Source organism: Ascaphus truei, chromosome 5 (assembly GCF_040206685.1).
Source record: "Ascaphus truei isolate aAscTru1 chromosome 5, aAscTru1.hap1, whole genome shotgun sequence".
Taxonomy (NCBI): domain Eukaryota; kingdom Metazoa; phylum Chordata; class Amphibia; order Anura; family Ascaphidae; genus Ascaphus; species Ascaphus truei.
Genome location: NC_134487.1, coordinates 226,830,191 through 226,849,203, shown reverse-complemented (window position 1 = coordinate 226,849,203; position 19,013 = coordinate 226,830,191). Strand labels below are relative to the sequence as shown.

The following is a 19,013-nucleotide window of genomic DNA, read 5'->3' as shown; positions in this document are numbered from 1 at the left end:
TCACTATCGCCCCCCTTACCCTGGCAATGCCCGGCGTGGAGTACCCTTTACTCACGATGATACGCCGCCTTGGTCATCCTTTCTTGCTGCAGCTGCCCTGACGCTGCCAAAAGCGTCTCCTCCAAGCATCCGGTGGTGAAGCAGATTCTCATACACAGCAATAGAACAAGGTAAGAATCAAAAATCCAGCCTCTCCATAATACAAAAAATAGGCACTCACCAGCAAAAAGGGGTTAAAAAGGAACACTTTAATGAACTACATAAAAAACAAAAAAACAGACAGTACTAACTACTCTCCCACATGTTTCACGCCTACTGTGGTGCTTTCTCAAAGCGCCACAGTAGGTGTGAAACATGTGGGAGAGTAGTTAGTACTGTCTGTTTTTTTGTTTTTTATGTAGTTCATTAAAGTATACCTTTTTAACCCCTTTTTGCTGGTGAGTGCCTATTTTATGTGTTATGGAGTGGCTGGATTTTTGATTCTTACCTTGTTCTATCATGGTGATCTGGGACCAGATTACTTCTCTAGGACTAAAGACTGTCTTCGTGTGGGACACTCCAGCGGGATACCACCACACGCGGAGGGGAACTCGTCGCGGATGACATCGCTGGATCGGCGGATCTTCTCTGTTTGCACATCTGCGCATCTGGGTGCTGGAGCACCCGGCCGGTTACCCATATCTTAAGAGCACCAACCAAGTACACACACCATAGTGGCAACGCTGACCACATATAAGGGGTGGGGGTTGCATACTTGTGGATATCAGGGGTGGTTGGATGCCCGAGGGCCCCATCAGGTACACAGTGGTGGGATAAGGCCCTGCATGGTGAAGGTATAGCTGTAATCAGTAGCGCTACCATTTCATTAGCTGCTGCTTATTCATATATTCATAGTAAAGGTTATCGTTATATGCTGTGTGTTATTATTGTGTGCTCCTGTGCGGGGCTGTCCCATCTACTTAGGATCCTGTGCAGGTGGAGGTGCTGTCACCTAGTGAATCAGGTACGCCACAGGCTCCCAGTGGCGGAGGCTCAGGCCTCCTGTGAGCCACAGGTAGAGCACCATATACACTGTAGATGCCTTATTTCCCAGAGGGTAGGGGAAAGAGGGCTACATAAGCAGCACCACCCAAAGTCTCTCTCTTTGGACCAAACCCACAGCCTGAGTGATTCAAACAGGCCATGCGTCCAGCAGGCCTGTGAACTGTTCCTACCTGTGTCCTTGCTGGTTGGGATAAGACGCAATTCTATTAGGCTGCCGAGTGTTTTTTTAAAGCTCTTGCAATCAGCAGTTAATTGATACACCCTAGCTGCTTGTCTAGCTAGGAGTTCTATCTACTTTAGAGAGAGCATGCAGTATTCATGTGCTCCAGCATGCAGGAGGTTAACCTCCTGCATCATGCTGGAGCACATGAATACCAATGTAAAGGGGGGTTAAGGCTGCACACCACAATATATAAACAAATACATACAGTTTACCGGTGCTGCTGGTTCAAGGAAGTACCTGCCAGGAATTTCCAAAGTACACTGAGGAAAAAGGAGAGAGATCCAGCGCTACACGGATTTCAAAATAATGAATTTATTGTGCCACACGACGTTTCGACCAACAGGTCTTTTTCAAGTGACAATGCCTTGTCACTTGAAAAAGACCTGTTGGTCGAAACGTCGTGTGGCACAATAAATTCATTATTTTGAAATCCGTGTAGCGCTGGATCTCTCTCCTTTTTCCTCGGAGCACATGAATACTGCATGCTCTTTCTAACGTAGATAGTCAGTGACTTTTACAGTATATCCAACTTTCTTCCTAATTTTACTCACTGAAAGAGCATTAATGGCATGTGAGCTTTTGTAAATATACTGTATGAAAATCCTAATATTATATGAAAAGAACTCTTACAAAGCGAACTCTGCTCCAGACAAGAGGGCTGTAGTTATTCATCTCATGAAGATGTATGTTCCAGCTCTTCTGTACCAAGTAGACATTTGTTAGTCCAGCTTCCCCACCTTTTTCTCTTGGAAGAGTCTTCATTGCCTGCACCCTAATCCATTCTTAGAAAAAGGCTACAATTTATGAAGGCCTCACAATATATTCCAAAATATCACAATATACCATAAATATAATTCAATTTAATGAATGCTTGCAGACTTTAACAAAATATAGTTAAAATAATGTATTCCATTATGGTGCTGAACACGATTTTACTCAAGCCTATTGAATAATGTTGACATCTTGTATTCCACTGCACTAAACAAGAATACAGTACTTCTGTTGTCTAAAATTATGTTTTCTAAGGAATTAAACAAAATGCTTCTACTTTTCATTCATAAATGCATAAAGAAATAAGTCACTTACGATATTTAAAAGGGTTAAAAGGTACTTCTGCACATATTCTTTTCCATGGAATTGTACAACTGAATCATCTACACCAAGAAGAACTTCAATATTATAATCATCGTCAGTTGCATGTCTACGATTTCTTCTTTTTGTATTGTAGATTTTATTTTCAAGATTATCAAGCATATTGTCCAGGAGATTAGGATTTTGATGACCAGTCTCTAAAACAAAGCATAAAACATACAGTACATTGTCATGATTGAAGTAGACATTACTACAAAAATGTTTTACCCAAGTTTAGTGAGGCTTTAACTAAAATATGCAATATTACAGTTATTTTGAGGTACAGATGTGAAAGGCTTCATTGTTCCCCCAGATAACACAACATATCCGATGATAACACAGAATAGCCAGCATTTCCATAGAATTTCAATGGCTGTGTTGGTGCAGAACATCCCACCATTGCCCACTAAAACGAAATAATAATGATTGCTACTGTACATCTGTAAGTTTAGTGTGGGTGCTTGTTTCTGTTTTGCACGGTATAACAGGGGACTCATCCCTGTTCAAAAATGTGCCTCTAATCCAGCAGCGTGGTGGTTAACTGCTGGTGGACAATTAACCAACACCACCTGGCTGATTACAGGTGTCAGAAAAAGCCTGCCTCTGAGACAGAAAGGAGAGATTCGTCCTGAGGCACACACATGAGCTGAGCTGACCCAGGAAGCAGAAAGACAGAGAGTTCCTAGTCCACAACTGGGCTGACCTGTGGAAGAAACAGACGTCTTGAGCGGCAGAGAGACTGCACGCTGCCAGCAAGACACAGGGGACAATACTTCTAAACCTGGATCCTGACATTACCTTATCACACAAGGGAGTGGACACCAGGAGAACAGAGAAGCCTCCCCCTACAGCTACAAGAGACAGATAAGATCTTTCTTATTAAACAGTTATCTATATCTATATATAAATGTCTCTATGATTTGGGCTGGTGAATCGCTCGGCTAACCACGCAGTAAAAGAGGACTGGACTGCAAGTGTAAATATACTCCAAAGTGGAGCAGATTTGTTTGCAGATTTTCACATGTTTGCTGTGTTTAAAGGGACAGGCGCAATAAAGCCTTGTTTTAATTTCACCTTAAAACAGTCTCCCTTGCGTACCTCTGCACATGTCCTTTTACACTCTGGTTTGCTTAATTTCTATAGATCTCATACAATCCAGAAGGAGCATATATGGGAAACAAACAAGAAGAAAACAGTGCAAAATTTAAGTGTAGATGTATTAACAATGGGGTAAATAATAAGGTGTAGTCTTGGCTCTGATGGTATGCCTACTCACAAGATGTCAGAGGTAAAAATGCGTATAGCAGATAGGGCTGCTACCCATTTGGTATTCGTGGTGTGTGGATCTCCCTCCAGGCTCGTCTCGTCAGTGGGATGGTAGTGTACATCTACACTTAAATTTTGCACTGTTTTCTTCTTGTTTGTTTCCCATATATGCTCCTCCTGGATTGTATGAGATCTATCACACTTCTTGGAACCCGTGAAACAGGTCCCACCAGAGGGTTTGAGCAGGGTCATTTATTATAAATGTGTCTTTATTTGAAGTTTATTAATTGGCACATATTGTAGATTGCACTTATTATTAGTTGCACTGATTATCATTGTTCAAATTTTGAGTTATTTGTGCCTTGTTTCACTATTATTCACAATACATTGCTTAATTTCTATACAGAAAAGCCATCAGATAGTTTAAACCGAAAATCTTAATTTCCTCTTTTTCTACTACCGCACATCAAAAAATGTAAAAGTACAGATCTTTCAATACATGATTACATAGTAGATGAGGATGAAAAAAAAGACCATCTACGTCCATCAAGTTCAACCTATGCTAAATTTAGACGACAGATACTAATCATATTTTTGTATTTATCGTATATTGAACCATGGGAAGACAAACAAAAAACCCCAGTGAAATATCATCTAATGATATTTCATAAAGGGGAAAAATTAATTCCTTCCTGACTCAAAATATTGGCAATCAGATTACTCCTTCAATCAACATCCTTCCCATGTTTACTTATTTGGTATATGTCTGTATACCTTTCATTTCTAAAAAGATGTTTCAACTTTTTTTTTAAGATCTCTATTGTATCTGTCATTACAGTCTCCATGGGTAATGAATTCCACATTTTAACTGCCCTTACTGTAAAGAACCATGTCCTTGTTGCTGGTGAAATATCCTTTCCTCCAACCTTAAGGTATGACCCTGTGTCGTTTGTACTGCCCTTGGGAAGAATAGTTCTTTTGAAAAAAAATTATATTGTCCCCGAATATTTTCTGTTTTTTTATGGTTTATCACTTGCTTTGGGTAGTTAGTGTTTTTTAGGTGGCTGTCCATGTTATTTTTACTCACTTGCATTTTTCGGTAGAGAGTTTTTTGTATACACAATTATATATCAAATAGCACTACACAGATCACACTTTTTTCTTAGTTCACTTTACCCTTTGTGTTAGCAGCTCATTTGTGTACTCAATATGAGTCATATATTTAAAGCACGTCACACTAGGCATGCTGAAGCAGTCAATATGTTCCAGGTATCAGACCCCATGGAAAGTAATGAAACATCTAATGAAAATGTCATTGATTTATTCTCTAATTTAGAGAAATTAATGACTAGAGAGATCAAACAACTCTGGGATGCTGTATCATTAGAACAATATTTGGAGGTTAAGCGCATCCCAAGAGAATTAAGAATTTCTAAAAAACCCACGTTTGATTTTAATAGTGATCATTTTACGGATGAATGGTATGAGGTATTAGACACTTGTTCGTTTGATGTAATCAAATTGCTAATATTGAATAGTCTTTGTAGTGAAGGAAGTCTTTGAAAGAAATTGATGATGAGATTACGATCATTAAGGAGAAATTAGAGAGTCTTGATGATAATCAGGAGATATCTAGTTTAGAACAGAATCTATTAAAGAAAATGGATCAACTTAATAAAGAAACCATAGGGACTAAGCAGAAAAAATTCCAACGTGACAAGGTTGATTATAATACAGATAATTATAGGAATTGGAATAAACAAATTAGGGACAAATCCACATATAAGAAACGTAATAAATCATACCCTAAGCATTATGAAAATAATACTAAGACACATTCACAAGGTGAGAATGACTCAAAAAAACACCATATAGAGACAAGAAAAATGAATGCTCCAGTGGCGAATCAGAAATCTAGTATACACCACTCAGGATCACCTGGTAACAATAAGCTGTCAGGTAAAATAACTTCAGTCAATCACATCTCAAGATCTGTTAGGTCTAGAAATAGGCATAGGTCACTATCTCGAGGTGATAGGATTAGTAGATATAGGTCCTCCTCCAAACATAGGTCTCTCTCTAGGGATAGAAGAAGAGATTTTTCTAAGTATGTACCATCTAACAGAATTACAAGATCTAGGAGTAAACAACGATCAGTTTCAAGGGATGATAGGTGGGTGTCATCTAAACCTGGTTCTAGACGAGTAGTTGAACGAGAGAGATCTAGAAGTAGAGATAGAACAAATGACCATATACAAGCAAATAGATACCAAGCTTTAGTACATGCACCTGAGGAGTCATCACGGCAATAATCTAGAGAAGTTAAACCTACATTTTATTTTTTAGACTGGAGACAGGGGAGGGACAGACCACCGCCCAAAGACTCAAAAGAAGGGTCATCAAGGATAGATTTGGGTGCAAGTTCAAGGAAGCAAAAAGGCGGAGTAGAGGAAAAAGGGGCGGCAAAGCACAAAAAAGAAAAACATTACAGGCACGTAAGCCATTAATAACAAATATATTTAATATTAGTAAACATGTCCTTACTGAACATGAGACAAAAGTTCTTGGTAAGGGACTTTCTTTTGCACCAGTGTGCGGGCCGAAAAGTTTCCAGTTGTATATAGATGTTAACAAATATATTAGGGTTTGGTAATTATGGATAAAGAATATTATATTAAAGAATCCAATAGAATTTTGCAAGACAATGCAACTTACCAAACCCTCCCCTTAAATCCTATGCAGGAATATAGGAAACAACTTGTCGAACTTTTGGAGTATGGGGTTGATAGTAAAATACTATCAGTGAAAGAGTACAAATTTCTGAATACAAAATCTCCCAGAATTCCTTTATTTTATATAATCCCAAAAATACGTAAGAGCTTAACTGAACCTCCAGGGCGGCCAATTATTTCTGGAATCCAATCTCTAACATGTAATCTTTCACAGTATATAGACTACCATCTTCAGAAGTATGTAGTGGAATTGCCTTCCTACCTGAGGGATACTACCCACGTACTGCAGGAACTAAGGGACATAGTATGGCAGTCCAACTACATCTGGGTTACAGCAGACGTGACGTCATTATATACTGTAATAGAACATGATCAAGGATGTAGAGCAGTTGATCAAATACTAACAAAAAATGTCACCATACCCCCCGACCTTCGATCATTTCTAATTATGGCGATCAAATTCATTCTTACACACAATTTTTAAAATTTTAATAAACAGTATTATTTGCAGACATGTGGCCCCACCTTGGGACCCGGTTCGCACCGAGTTACGACAATTTATTTATGGGCGTTTGGGAGGACGAGAATGTTTGGAACAACTGTTCCCTCGGTGCAAGCCTGGTGCACTGGCGGTGCTACATTGATGATATATTATTTATTTGGAAGGGGAGTTTGGAGGATTTAGATGGTTTTATTTCATATATTAATAATAATAGTAACAATCTCATTTTCACCTGTCAAATTAGTCCCACAAAGATAGATTTTTTGGAATTGGAAATTTAAATTATAGATCAGATTATACATACTCAGACGTACTATAAAAATGTACAAGCAAATAATTATTTGCTGGCCACAAGCCATCATGATCCACTATGGATAAGGAATATCCCCAAAGGTCAGTTTACAAGATTAAGGAGGAATAATAGTGTAAAATATTTTTTTTTAAAGCAGGCATCTGATCTCAAATACAAATGTTTGGATAGAGGGTATCCAGGTGCCTCTTTAGATAAAACCATCAAAGAAACAGAGCAGCAGGATAGACGAGAGCTATTGAAATATAAGAAGACTGTAGGTGCAGAACAACAATTATCCTTCATTACTAAATATAATCAAATGGCACCAACAATAAAAAAAAGTTTTTGAGAAACATTGGCCATTGCTATGTAGAGATAAAGATTTGAGTACTATTTTACCTAAAAAACCTATAATCATATTCACAAAAGCCAATAACCTTAAACAAAAATTATCTCGTAGCTGCCCTGTTAATGTCAACTGCCAGCCATCTTCAAGTTCTAAGGGTTATGTTTGTTGTGACAGATGTACAGCATGTAAGTTTAGTCGTAACATCAAAGTATTATGCTCTAACGTCACGTCTAGTGAATACAACATACAAACCCAAATACGATGTAGTTGTGCAAACATCATTTATCTGCTCGAATGTCCCTGCGGCCTGCAGTATGTGGGTATGACTACTCGACCTATCAAATGAAGGCTCTATGAGCATGTTTATAATATTAGAAAAGGCTTGTTTACTCATAATGTTTCTCTACATTTCAAAATACATCATAATTAGAATCCAAAAGGACTAAAATGTGCAGCTATAGAGGCGCCCTTTTATGACTGGAGGAGTGGGGATAGGACAAGACAGTTGGCAGGAAGAGAGCTACACTGGCGACCAACTTTATTCTTAGTTGGCTAGCTCCACGAATTTCAGAGTATCCCGGTGATGTGCGGTTTTGTATTATTTTCTCCCGGGGTGTATAGCGGCAGTGATTTAAGCATTTTATTCCAGCTGGCTGCAATACTGCAATGCCGTGTAAAACACTTGGAGGCGTTTGCGAGCTGTTGTCTTTGAAGCCGAGAAATTCATGAATTGTAATGCAGTATATACTGTATATATACAGTATATACTGTATAACAACAACCCCTATAACCCCTAACATACACATACAGTACTGTATATGCACATCAATGAAACTATAGGCCGTCCCCTGGCGAGATGTGTTTGCAGCAGAGAGAGAACCGCTGCTCTCTCTGCGCAAACATCGGCACATTAAAAATTATTTAAAATACATTTTTATTGATAGTGTAGATGTGCAGGGGGTCTCCGGAGCTGAACCGCTTTGGTTTCAGGTCTGGGGACCCCCTGCTCCCTGAGATACAGCCCCCTTTATGAGGTGTCGGTATCCCTCTGCATTTAAAGGTCCCGATCACGTGATCGCGACATGTAAACAAAGCAGAGGGATACCGGCACCCCCTAAAGGGGCCTGTATCTCGGGAAGCAGGGGGCCCCCAGACCTAAAACCAAAACGTTTCTGCTCCGGAGACCCTCTGCACATGTACAGTATAAATAAAACACATATATAAATAAACACTTGTTTCTTACATTAGCGGTTATGTGCTATGGTAATGAAGCAGCATTTCTGTATTTTAATAATATTGTACAGTGAGCAGGGGGTTCCCTGAGCCAGAAATTAATGCTCAGGGGACCCCCTGCCCCTGCACAATATTATTAAAATACAGAAATGCTGCTTCATTACCATAGCGGATAGCCGCTAAGGCAATGAAGGGGTTAACTCACCGTGCCCACTTTATTGTGGGTAGCGGGGGTGGGTGAAGGGGGTATTTGGCCCTTGGTGTGAGTTTAGGACTTGCGGGGGGGTTGCGGGTGCACTTAACAACTTCACGGCCGTAGCAGTTAATACCGCTACGGTCATGAAGGGGTTAACCCCTCCCGCTACCCCCCTGCAAGCCCTAAACAACCATTGTTGGGGCCAATACCCCCTTCACCCACTCCCGCTACCCACAATAAAAAAAAACTCACACACAGCACCCGCCAAAAAATAAATAAATAAATCTAAATAAATAAATAAATAAATAAATGACTATAAATAAATACATTTGAAATACATTTTTATTTATAGTGTAGATGTGCAGGGGGTCTCCGGAGGTGAACCGCGTTGGTTTCAGGTGGGGGGACCCCCTGCTCCCCGAGATACACCCCCGTTTATGAGGTGCCGGTATCTATCTGCGTTTAAAGGGCCCGATCACGTGATCGCGGCCTGTAAACCAAGCAGAGCAGAGGGATACCGGCACCCCCTAAAGGGGCCTGTATCTCGGGGAGCAGGGGGTCCCCAGACCTAAAACCAGTGCGGTTCTGCTCCGGAGACCCTCTGCACATCTACACTATCAATAAAAATGTATTTTAAATGTATTTATTTATATTCATTTATTTATTTATTTAGATTTATTTATTAATTGTGCTGCTGCTGCTGTGTGTGAATTTTTTTTATTGTGGGTAGTGGGGGTGGGACCTGTCTAAGACATGCAAATGAATATACAGGAATATTTACAGTTGCTTTATGCTTTACTGTGGAGGGTTTTAGTCACTTTTTTTACCCACCATAACCTTAATAGTCGTATATATATATATATATATATATATATATATATATATATATATATATAAAACATTTTATGGCTGTGCTCAAAGCTGTGACCATGCAGCAAGCTTAAGCCTATAGGGAACCATGTTAAAAATGGTTATTGAGGCAAAAAGTGACACTGTGTGCTCATTTGCATGTCATTTCCCAGAATCCCTTGCTGCAGTGGAAGTGCTGTATGCTGGGTGATAATGGGGAAAGGCGGGGTTGCAGACCTGCCTAAGACATGCAGATGAGCATACAGTTATATTTGCATATTTGCTTTCCTGTGGAGGGTTTTTGTCACTTTTTTTACTCACCATAACTTAACTCAGTATTATGGTTTAGCCTATCCCATAGCCTCTCTTGCATTCCCAGTAAAATCAACCCCACACTGATGAGACCCATCAAGGTCGAAACAGCTGTCTGTGGGTGGTTTTCTGGGTATGCACCTTAACCCTGGCTGTGCTCAAAGCTGTGACCATGCAGCAAGCTTAAGCCTATAGGGAACCATGTTAAAAATGGTTATTGAGGCAAAAAGTGACACTGTGTGCTCATTTGCATGTCATTTCCCAGAATCCCTTGCTGCAGTGGAAGTGCTGTATGTTGGGTGATGATGGGGAAAGGCGGGGTTGCAGACCTGCCTAAGACATGCAGATGAGCATACAGTTATATTTGCATATTTTCTTTCCTGTGGAGGGTTTTTGTCACTTTTTTTACTCACCATAACTTAACTCAGTATTATGGTTTAGCCTATCCCATAGCCTCTCTTGCATTCCCAGTAAAATCAACCCACACTGATGAGACCCATCAAGGTCAAAACAGCTGTCTATGGGTGGGTTTTTGGCTAAGATCAAGAGGATGGAGGTTGCCATGGAGCCCGCTGGGACCACCCTGCACAAGGAGAAGAAGACGAAGATGAAGAAGGAGAAGCACACGGCACCCCCGGAGACGGTCCCCAGCAGCCAGGAGACGGACGGAGGAGGCCCAACGGCAACCAGCTCCAGCGGCTCAGGCGACGTTGCCACCCCCAGCGGCCTCACCCCCACTGCCAGCACCAACCCTGGAGCTGGGAGCAGCAGCAACAGGAGGATCCCCCGCCTGGAACCCTGGATGAGGCAGACGGTGGTGATGCAGCTGAGGGAGGTCGACGGACAGCACCCTCTATTGGACGCTGAGACCTTTGCCAAGGAGCTGGGGAGCAAAGCAGGCTTTACTCCGGACGAGATCCTGAGCATCCAGGACCTCAGGGGTGGCCTGTTTTTTGTCACCTTCACCACGGTGGGAGCCTGCAGGAGGTACTGGGAGGCTTTCCAGACCCTGAAACAGGAGGTCCCCTTCTCCCAGTTCAACGTGAACTGCCCTATCCAGAGGGACGAGAAGAGGATCACTGTGACGGTGAGGAACCCCCATATCCCTGGAAAGGATATTGCTACCTTTCTGCGGCGCTCTTGCACCGTGGTGAAGGAGCCGAGCAGGATCAAGGACAAGTTGGGGTACTGGGTGGGAAAGTGGAGCATGGTAGTTTGCTTGTGGCCAAATCCAGAAGCGGCAGATCGGCTGCACCACCTCCCTCCCAGTTTTTCACTTGTGGGCAGCTCAGGGAGGATCTTTTACCCTGACCAGCCCCAGACCTGCGGTAATTGCGGGAACCTGGGGCATCAGTGGAAACAGTGCACCCTGAAAGCCTGCAGAAACTGCAAGAACACCGGACACGAAACAAAGGATTGTCCCCGCCAGAAAACCTGCAACCTGTGCAGAGAGACAACTCACATGTTCCGGGACTGCCAGCTGAGGGTCAGGAGCTACGCAGAGGCCGCGGCGAAAGGCGCAACACCGGGCGCGCCCCTGACAGCAACCCAGAAGGCAGCCAAGAAGCCCCCTGCAAACCAACCCGTAAAGGCACAAGGGGGTAAGTATCAGAAGGAGCAAAGGGAAAAGGAGGCCACCCAAGCAGCGCCCGCTGTGGCTCCTGAGCCCGCTGCCTCTTCAGTAGCAGCCCCCACCCCACCCCTTCCCACCCTCACCCCTGCAGCAACACTACCTCCCACACCCACTGCTGCTGTGTCCTTATGGTTTTTGTCACTTTTTTTACTCACCATAACTTAACTCAGTATTATGGTTTAGCCTATCCCATAGCCTCTCTTGCATTCCCAGTAAAATCAACCCCACACTGATGAGACCCATCAAGGTCGAAACAGCTGTCTGTGGGTGGTTTTCTGGGTATGCACCTTAACCTTGGCTGTGCTCAAAGCTGTGACCATGCAGCAAGCTTAAGCCTATAGGGAACCATGTTAAAAATGGTTATTGAGGCAAAAAGTGACACTGTGTGCTCATTTGCATGTCATTTCCCAGAATCCCTTGCTGCAGTGGAAGTGCTGTATGCTGGGTGATGATGGGGAAAGGCGGGGTTGCAGACCTGCCTAAGACATGCAGATGAGCATACAGTTATATTTGTATATATATATATATATATGTTATATTTGTATATATATATATATGTTATATTTGTATATATATATATATATATATATATATATATATTGTGACAAACAGCTTACTCCGGGGCTCCGCTGCTTGTCCGGGACGGTTAGAACACGGTCTTTTGGGGTAGGTTAAATGAGGAGGCGTCACGTACTGTTCCTTTAAACAGGCTGTGCCTGGTTTATTCAGTCCCAGGCACTGAGCCTGCCACAGTGCATACAACAAAACACATAAAAACAAAAGCTGCTCACCTGAGCGATAACTTAACTTAGATTTCCCTAACTCAGGGTGGAAGTGGCTTTTCCACTTTCCAACAACAAAACAAGGTACTTTTGCAGAGTTAGCCAAATGAATAGAACAATTGAACCTGTGTGGGGAAGGGGCTTCTCCCCACTGTGTTCAGCAGCCTTCCAGGCTCTGGAGAAGAGACAAGAGCAAACAGGAAATCAGTCTTACATACCTGATTTCTAATTAGCATGACAGGTGACAGAAATCCCTCAGTTCCAGCGCTTGCCCAAAATTGTGGGATGGAGTGCATGTATTATAAGGCTGCACTCCCAGGCCAGACAGGATAGAAACTGTTCAGTATCCTGGGAGCCCTATGTATGGAATTTATTACCATCCCCTGGTTTCTGTCACATATCCTCCCCCCCAGCTCAGACCCTGAGGGATGAGCGACCATGGATATTAGGGAGTGCATCCTTGACAACCCGTCAGCATTGCCATGTTTGTGCCCTGACCTGTGTTCCACAGAAAATTTAAAGGGTTGTAGGCTTAGGAACCACCTGGTCACTCTAGCATTCTTTTCCCTGTTTTGACACATCCAGGTAAGGGGTGCATGATCTGTGACCAACCGGAATTTTCTCCCCAACAGGTAGTATTTGAGCGTCTCTACAGCCCACTTTATTGCGAGACACTCTTTCTCTACTATGGAGTAATTTTTCTCCTGGGGATTTAGTTTCCTACTTAAATAAAGGATGGGGTGTTCCTCACCTTGAGACTCCTGGGAGAGTACCGCCCCCAGCCCTACCTCAGATGCGTCGGTTTGGACTACGAACTCTTTGGAGAAGTCAGGTGTGACCAACACTGGTTGGGCACAGAGAGCTTCTTTCAGGCTTCTAAAGGCCTGTTCGGTTTCGGGGGACCACTTTACCATAAGTGGTCCTCTTGCTTTTGTGAGGTCGGTTAGTGGGGTTGCCTTAGTCGCAAAATTGGGAATAAACCTTCTATAGTACCCAATTAACCCCAAAAAGGTCCTTACTTGTTTTTTTGTAACTGGCCTTGGCCAACCTTGTATCGCCTCCACTTTGAGTGTTTGGGGTTTGAGTAAACCTCTGCCAATAGAATACCCCAGATACTTGGCCTCCTCCAGACCAATGGTGCATTTAGCGGGGTTAGCAGTTAGTCCAGCAGACCGAACTGCGTCGAGCACAGCTTGGACCTTTGGAAGGTGGGATTGCCAATCTTCACTATGGATTACCACATCATCCAGGTAGGCAGCAGCATACCGAGCATGTGGTTTTAAAATTTTATCCATCATTCTTTGGAATGTGGCGGGAGCTCCATGTAAGCCAAAAGGCAGCACCCTATACTGAAAGAGGCCGTCTGGGGTTGAGAAGGCTGTCTTTTCTTTTGCCCTTTCTGTGAGGGGAACCTGCCAGTACCCTTTTGTTAGGTCTAGGGTTGTGAGATATCGGGCTTTACCCAGTCTCTCTACAAGTTCATCTACCCTGGGCATAGGGTAAGTATCAAATTTTGACACCGCGTTTAGTTTCCGGTAGTCATTACAAAACCTTGTTGTACCATCTGGCTTTGGGACTAAGACTATAGGGCTGTTCCACCCACTTTGGGATTCCTCAATTACGCCTAGTTTTAGCATTTTTTTAACCTCTAAACTTATAGCCTCTCTTTTGGCCTCTGGGATTCGGTACGGTTTAAGGTTAACTCGGACCCCCGGTTCAGAGACTAGGTCATGTTCAATTACGCTAGTTCTACCTGGCTGTGTAGAGAAGATTTCTTTGTTTCTGCTCACTAAATTCTGAACCTCTTGTTTCTGATGAACGGACAGAGTTTCAGCTATGCTAACCTCTGGGTCAGTTTCTTGACTCTCTGACGGACCTGGGGTTACTAGGGTTGACAAGACTTCTCTATCTTTCCAGGGCTTGAGTAGGTTTATATGGTAAATTTGCTCAGGTTTCCTCCTACCTGGCTGTCTTACCTTATAATTTACTTCTCCCACTCTTTCCAAGACCTCATATGGCCCATGCCATTTAGCAAGGAATTTACTTTCCACGGTGGGAACCAGAACTAGTACCCTATCACCTGGAAAAAAAATTCTGACCCTAGCACCCTTATTATACGTATTCCTCTGTGCTTCTTGAGCTTTCTCCATGTGTTCCCTCACAATGGGTAGGACTGCAGCAATGCGGTCCTGCATCTGGGCAACATGCTCTATTACACTTCTGTAAGGGGTAACCTCGTGTTCCCAAGTCTCTTTGGCTATATCCAGTAAGCCCCTTGGGTGTCGGCCATACAATAGTTCATACGCGGAGAAGCCTGTGGATGATTGGGGAACTTCCCTAATGGCAAATAACAGGTACGGTAACAAACAATCCCAGTTTTTCCCATCTTTATCGACCGCCCGCCGTAACATGCTCTTTAAGGTTTTATTGAACCTTTCCACTAAACCATCTGTTTGTGGATGATAGACTGAGGTTCTGAGGTGCTTGATTTTTAGGAGTTTACATAACTCTTTTGTTACTTGGGACATAAACGGTGTTCCCTGGTCAGATAGAATCTCTTTAGGAATTCCAACCCGGGAAAACAGAACTACTAACTCTTTTGCTATGTTTTTGGCAGAGGTGCTACGTAGGGGAACTGCCTCCGGATATCGGGTGGCATAATCTAATATTACCAATATATGCTGATGTCCCCTAGCAGACTTTATTAGGGGTCCTACTAGATCCATAGCAATCCGGTCAAATGGTACCTCTATTATGGGAAGGGGTACCAATGGGCTGCGGTACGCCTTGAACGGGGCGGTGATCTGACATGCTGGGCATGAGGAACAATAATTCGTAATTTCTGCCAGAACCCCAGGCCAATAGAAGCTTCGGAGAACCTTTTCTTTTGTCTTTTCCACCCCTAGGTGTCCCCCCAATGGATGACTATGTGCGAGGTGTAACACTACATTACGGAATGTCCGTGGTACCAACAATTGTTTAGTTGTAACTGATTTTCTTTTATCAACCCGATATACTAGGTCGTTCTCTACCTCGAAGTAGGGGTAAGCAAGCGACCTATCTGGTTGGCCAAGAGTACTATTCAGGTCCCGTATATTTCCCCTTGCTACCTCTAATGTGGGGTCCTCCCACTGGGCCTTCTTAAAACTCCCAGGACTGACCTCTAGGTCAGCGAGGGTCTTATCCGGTTCTGGGGTGGTAAGTGTCTGATCAACATCCTGATTTGGGGTATTCCCTACCAAAGTAGTGATGGGGAAGGGAATTTTACAGCACTCCTCCTTTTCCCCCTTCTTATTTGGGCCCTCGTCAACCTCCATTTCTGAAAACGGGAAAGGATTTATTTCTTCTAATACTTCGTTATGGTCCGCTATTGAACTCTGGGCGCTATTCTGAGCGGGGGACCACATTTTTAGAAAATGGGGAAAGTCGGTCCCTATTAACACATCATGTGCCAGTTTGGGTACAATACCCACCTTGAAATCTAAAGAACCAAACACTGTTTCAAAAAAAACATCAACAGTGGAATATTCATGATTATCCCCATGTATACAACAAATTGCCATTCTTTGTGAACTGTTTCCCTGTTTCTTCTTAATGGGCAAGAGGTATTCGGACACTAGTGTGACCATGCTCCCAGAGTCCAGAAGTGCCCGAACCCTCCTACCATTAACCTTTACAGATGCCCACAGATGGTTATTCAAGGGGTCCTCTGGGCTAGGGCGCATACATTGGGACAACAGCGAATAAGGTTCCACGCTGTTGCATTGCATGGGCTCATCATTTAGTGGGCAGATTTTTGCTGTGTGGCCCCTCTCATGACAATTTACACATTTAGGTACATAGTCTGTGTCCCACTTAGAGCCTTTTCCCGGCTCCCCATGTTGGCTATTGCCCTTAGTGTGCGAACCACTGTTGCTGGTGCTGCGTGAAGGTGGTCGCCGCTCTTCAGCTCCCCTTAACCCTGGTACCCTTTTACCGTCTCTGGAAGAGTCCTGGAACCTCGGGTAGTGGGGTTGCTCCACGACTGTGGGTTGCGGGTGCTCTCCTGCCGCATTGTACCTTTCTACGAGGGCCACAAGCTCATCCGCATTGTGGGGGTCACTCCGACTGACCCAATGGCGTAAGGCAGAGGGAAGTTTCCTCAAGAACTGGTCCATGACCAACCGTTCCACGATGTGGCTTGCTGAGTTGATCTCGGGTTGTAGCCACTTCCGGGCGAGGTGGATGAGGTCATACATCTGGCTTCGGGTGGCTTTATCCATCGTGAAGGACCATGCGTGAAACCTTTGGGCGCGAACAGCCGTGGTTACGCCGAGGCGGGCGAGGATCTCGAACTTCAATTTTGCATAGACGTTAGCTTCGGCTGGCTCTAGATCAAAGTAAGCCTTCTGGGGTTCGCCGCTTAGGAAGGGTGCGATTAGACCAGCCCACTCAGCTTCTGGCCATCCCTCTCTCTGTGCCGTGCGTTCAAACGTGAGAAGATAGGCTTCCACATCATCCGAGGGTCCCATCTTCTGAAGGTAGTGGCTTGCCCTGGTCATTTTCGGAACTGGGGCTGCCGCTGCCAGTGGAAGGTTACTGATAGTCCCCCTCAGGATCTCGAGTTCCTGCTGTAAGCCCTGAGCGAACCGCTGTTGCTCCTCTCTCAGCAAGCGGTTTGTCTCTTGCTGGTTTGCATTCGCCTGTTGCAGGGCTTCATTCGCGTCTTTCTGGACAGCGACATTGCGTACCAGCGCACTCACCACGTCTTCCATCTTGTTTGGAGAGAGAGAAAAAAAACTTTTTTTTTTTTTTTTTTTTTTTTAAAGTTCTTTAACCCCCAGACCTTTTAGTGTTCTGCCCGCATTCTCCACCATATGTGACAAACATCTTACTCCGGGGCTCCGCTGCTTGTCCGGGACGGTTAGAACACGGTCTTTTGGGGTAGGTTAAATGAGGAGGCGTCACGTACTGTTCCTTTAAACAGGCTGTGCCTGGTTTATTCAGTCCCAGGCACTGAGACTGCCACAGTGCATACAACAAAACACATCAAAACAAAAGCTGCTCACCTGAGCGATAACTTAACTTAGATTTCCCTAACTCAGGGTGGAAGTGGCTTTTCCACTTTCCAACAACAAAACAAGGTACTTTTGCAGAGTTAGCCAAATGAATAGAACAATTGAACCTGTGTGGGGAAGGGGCTTCTCCCCACTGTGTTCAGCAGCCTTCCAGGCTCTGGAGAAGAGACAAGAGCAAACAGGAAATCAGTCTTACATACCTGATTTCTAATTAGCATGACAGGTGACAGAAATCCCTCAGTTCCAGCGCTTGCCCAAAACTGTGGGATGGAGTGCATGTATTATAAGGCTGCACTCCCAGGCCAGACAGGATAGAAACTGTTCAGTATCCTGGGAGCCCTATATATGGAATTTATTACCATCCCCTGGTTTCTGTCACAGTATATATATATATATATACACATATACACATACACATATACACACACACACACACACAGTATATACACACACATGATGAACCAATATACAAATAAATGTAGAAGGGTTATCAAAATCATACTGTCCTACAAATAACGCTTCTCCATACAGACAATAATAATAATCCATTTAATAATCCTAAATGATCTTACAATATAAAACATAACATTCCAATTCACACAGTACATTGCATTTACATTGTATAAATGATGCATAAAATCTATGCACCATATACATTCTGCAAATGAATGTTAACAATATAATTGCAAGCTTCTCTACCAGTAAATACAAACACTTCCAAACAATTCAACTATTTTAACCAATCAAGTAAACAAAAATCAATATATACTGTAAGTACCAACCAGAAAACACAATTTAAAACCAAAGCTAACCCTTACAATACCAAGGATTACATCTATCTAATTGTAAAAAACATTATACATTATACACACATTGAAGCATTGCAATAAACAACACACAGTACAGTACATCCCCTGTATCTCCCTGCCTTCAGTGTAATCTGTTTAAAGCCCCCTCCCCCCTAATGTTTCTGTTAAATTTCTCTGCCTTCAGTGTAATCTGTTTAAAGCCCCCTCCCCCCTAATGTTTCTGTTAAATCTCTCTGCCTTCAGTGTAATCTGTTTAAAGCCCCCTCCCCCCTAATGTTTCTGTTAAATCTCTCTGCCTTCAGTGTAATCTGTTTAAAGCCCCCTCCCCCCTAATGTTTCTGTTAAATCTCTCTGCCTTCAGTGTAATCTGTTTAAAGCCCCCTCCCCTCTAATGTTTCTGTTAAATCTCTCTGCCTTCAGTGTAATCTGTTTAAAGCCCCCTCCCCCCTAATGTTTCTGTTAAATCTCCCTCCCTGCCTGTATTTCTGTGACTGCAGTGTATGTAAATGTGGGGAGGGGGAGTGGGTTATAACCCCACCTCCTTGACTGTGGTCTGTGTAAAGCCCCCTCCCCCTAATGTTTCTGTTAAATCTCCCTCCCTGC

At 43.3% G+C, this 19,013-nt stretch overlaps 1 protein-coding gene across 5 annotated transcripts in view; it reads right to left on the bottom strand.

Moving 5' to 3' along the window:
• LOC142495769 (A disintegrin and metalloproteinase with thrombospondin motifs 2-like) overlaps positions 1-19,013 on the bottom strand; it is a 1,094,144-nt gene that overhangs the window by 769,160 nt on the left and 305,971 nt on the right. For all 5 annotated transcript variants that reach the window (XM_075601705.1, XM_075601706.1, XM_075601707.1 and 2 more), the window contains one exon: positions 2,354-2,556. In XM_075601705.1, coding sequence (XP_075457820.1) covers positions 2,354-2,556 — 203 coding nt within the window. The remainder of the gene's footprint in view (positions 1-2,353; positions 2,557-19,013) is intronic.